This window comes from Cyprinodon variegatus, unplaced genomic scaffold, assembly GCF_000732505.1.
Source record: "Cyprinodon variegatus isolate N-32 unplaced genomic scaffold, C_variegatus-1.0 Scaffold191, whole genome shotgun sequence".
Lineage (NCBI taxonomy): Eukaryota > Metazoa > Chordata > Actinopteri > Cyprinodontiformes > Cyprinodontidae > Cyprinodon > Cyprinodon variegatus.
The window spans coordinates 1,042,648-1,045,692 of NW_015150644.1; the positions used below are offsets into that span (position 1 = coordinate 1,042,648).

At 41.0% G+C, this 3,045-nt stretch overlaps 1 protein-coding gene across 1 annotated transcript in view; it reads left to right on the forward strand.

The window, feature by feature from the left end:
- Positions 1–3,045, forward strand: part of LOC107087701 (polycomb protein suz12-B-like) — a 24,693-nt gene that overhangs the window by 8,196 nt on the left and 13,452 nt on the right. Inside the window, 1 exon segment of the mRNA XM_015379424.1 lies at positions 2,378–2,446. Within this exon segment, the coding sequence (XP_015234910.1) occupies positions 2,378–2,446 (69 nt within the window).

Here is a 3,045-nt window from a genome sequence, read left to right on the forward strand (position 1 = left end):
TCACAGTCACGGGTGACCACTTTGCCATCTTTGCTTTTGATGGAGTTTGGTTTATTTGGTCACTGTACCTATTCGTCTCCGTAACGAGATGCATCCAAAGGTCTTCATTAAAGATATGCTCAAATGCCTGCAGCGGTGTGGCGTCTGCAGGCAAATCAACCTTCACTCCAGGTGTGCGGTTGAAAACACTCCGTGCATTGCGGTGGTAGTTCTCCGTCTTCCAGTCACTATCAAAACCTTCAAACTCATCGTCGCTAGCGTCCGGCTCGTCGTCTTCGAACATATGTCTTAACCACAAATCCCGGTCGATTGGTTCAGCGCGTTCAAAGTCATCATTTTCATCTATACCCTCAAAGCCGACACACTCCTCAAAATCACTGCCTTCGACAACTCTTCTCTGTCAAACTCCTCCATGTTTGCTTGAAACAAACTTCTTTCTTCTTGCTTGACTTATAAGCTCTCCCGGCGTCAATGGTAGAATTACACAACAGCGCCCCCGGCTTGAATGGTAGAAATGCGGTAATGCTTTCCCGGCCTAAATGGGTTAAAAGGATCAAGTATTCAGCGGTTCTTTGATTTCCCTCTGGAGGCTTCTGCGTTTCATTCATAACTCAAATCTGGGATTCAGACCTGCTAAAACAACCAGAACAATCTTCCAGTGAGGAGCAGCTTCACGGTTTTTATCACCTGCAGGTCGCAGTAGCAGCCTGCCGGTAATTTCTCCACTGCTCTCCTAATGAAGTCCGGCTCCCAAACGGTTCGACTCGATATCCTGACGTTTGCTGAGTCTGAATTTAGTAGCTGCGTCTCCTGAAGGCCAGGTTCGTCGGCCGATTACGTCATAGCGTGGCGCTGAGGCCTGTTTGGATCGGAAGACTCCTCGTTAAGCGGACGAAAAATGCAGCCTTCTTTTTGCACGTTTTGAAGGAAGGTTCCGCTGTATCCTCCATAGCCTTAGGTTTCCCATGATTCCTTGGGAGTCTAAGCAAGCTGGCTGCTCTGTGCACCTGCGTACCCCTTACAAATGGATCCCCCCCCCCGTCCCTCAGCAAGGTCTAAAACAGGGGTCACCAACGTGGTGCCTGTGGGCACCAAGGGGCCCTCAAGGACAACATGGGGGGCCCTCAGCATCTTTTGAAAACAGAACAATTCACCAGCGGACTAAATCTGAAATGTTATTTTTTACTGAAGCTCTTATTTTGAAGCATCTATGAAGCATTTTATCATATCAATAAATTAGAACATTTGAGGATTTATATGGATTTCATAATGAGAATATCTAAAAGCAAATTAAAAATGAAAAGAAACAATAGAAATATGTTTATTATCTATGAAGTTCAGGTGAACGCCGACTCTTCCAGTTCATAGGTCAGTATTGGTAGCCCGTCCTATGAATCAGTAGCCATAAAATAGCCCTCAGCCTTAAAAAAGTTGGTGATCCCTGATCTAGGAGCACAAGATCTATATCCAGCCATTCAGCAAAGATACTGCTACATGGCTGTAGATCTTCTTTTGGCATTTTACCAATTAGATGAACCCTTTAATGATAGATTACCTACTGGAAAAAAAAGGTAAAAATTAATAAGCCTCGTTAACAATTTTATTTATGTCTATAAACTAATAAATGTAAGTGACAGTATCAGCATTAATGCCTATAAGGTTATGTTGGACAAAAAATAATAATTCTCACTCTGAGTGTTTTTTTTTTATTTCTTATTTTGTTTGTTTTTGTTATTTTTCTTAGGTAATAAGGTCTTTTCCTGGATTCTAATTAAGCTACATGCTTGAAATTTAGATTTTCAAATGATTTCCCTGAGTGCGCTATAAAAGTTTCAGCATCTCTGCAGAGATTTACATAATCTGCAGAGAATTAAATAAAAATAATAATAATAAAGAGGCAAGTTGGTTATTTAAAGGACAGCAAGGAATAATCAATGGATCATTATTTATACCTAAAACTAATACGTTCTAATCTACTAATAGGTGTTTCTGTGTGTTGACCAATAGAAACGAGTCTGCTCTCTGAGGACGTTAGAAAAGGCATTTCTATTGGTCCTCGCACAGACCTGTTAGAGGGGAACCATTCCACAATAACTGAAATTATAAAGCTAAAAAAAAAAAACCCCAAAGAACTGTAATAGCATAAGTTGATATTTCTTAGAAAGCTTACAAATTGCTCCTGAAACCTTATTATAGATTGAGATTTTCTTAAAAGTTCAATGTTTTTACTATAATTTTCTTTACATTTTTGGTTTCATTAATTCTGGAACAAATTTCTCTCCATAGCTTAATGACATTTTGTTTAGCGTCGGTGCTCCGTGTCCGATTGTTTGTGCATCAAGTCCTGAACAGTTTAAAGCTTCTTTCTGTTTCACAGGAAAACCTCCAAGGTCGACAATCTGTTGTTCAAAGTGGAAAAGATGAGAGGAGAACAGGAGACTGTCAGGTAAACTCTGCTGCTCTTTTCTTTTCTATTAGTGATCTGAAAATCTGGACAGATTATCAATTTGCTGTTATTGCTGCTAATCAGTGTTAATCCTACTCTCAAGTTTATAAATTTCCTAATGTTTAGACATCATGATGAAAAGCAGCTGCATCACAATCATCGTCACACGATAAAACGAAAGATCCCTCCTCCTTTAAAAAACGACTAAAGCTCCTGTCACACCTTGACGATTTAGACCAGCGCATGCCGGACGAACAAAAAATCTGCCGAAAACGCTGCCATACATTTTGTATAAACAAGGTGAAGCACCCAAAAAACACGCCGGCACACATCGACATACAGAAAGTACGTCAAGCTAGGTTAATACCACGATGTGCCAGCGTATGCTCATACATGGGCCGTCAGTTCCAGGTCAGTTATCTGATGGTTGACTTACGTTCAGTATCAGTTCCTCATCAGTCGTGGCGTCTAGCTCATCCTAAACCTCTGCGTAACTGCGGCGTAACTTATCCAGAACTTCTCTCCAACGCATATCCGCGTATATGACGTGTTCCAGACGAGCGCTGAACGTGTTTCTAACTTCCAGCTACTGTATAATG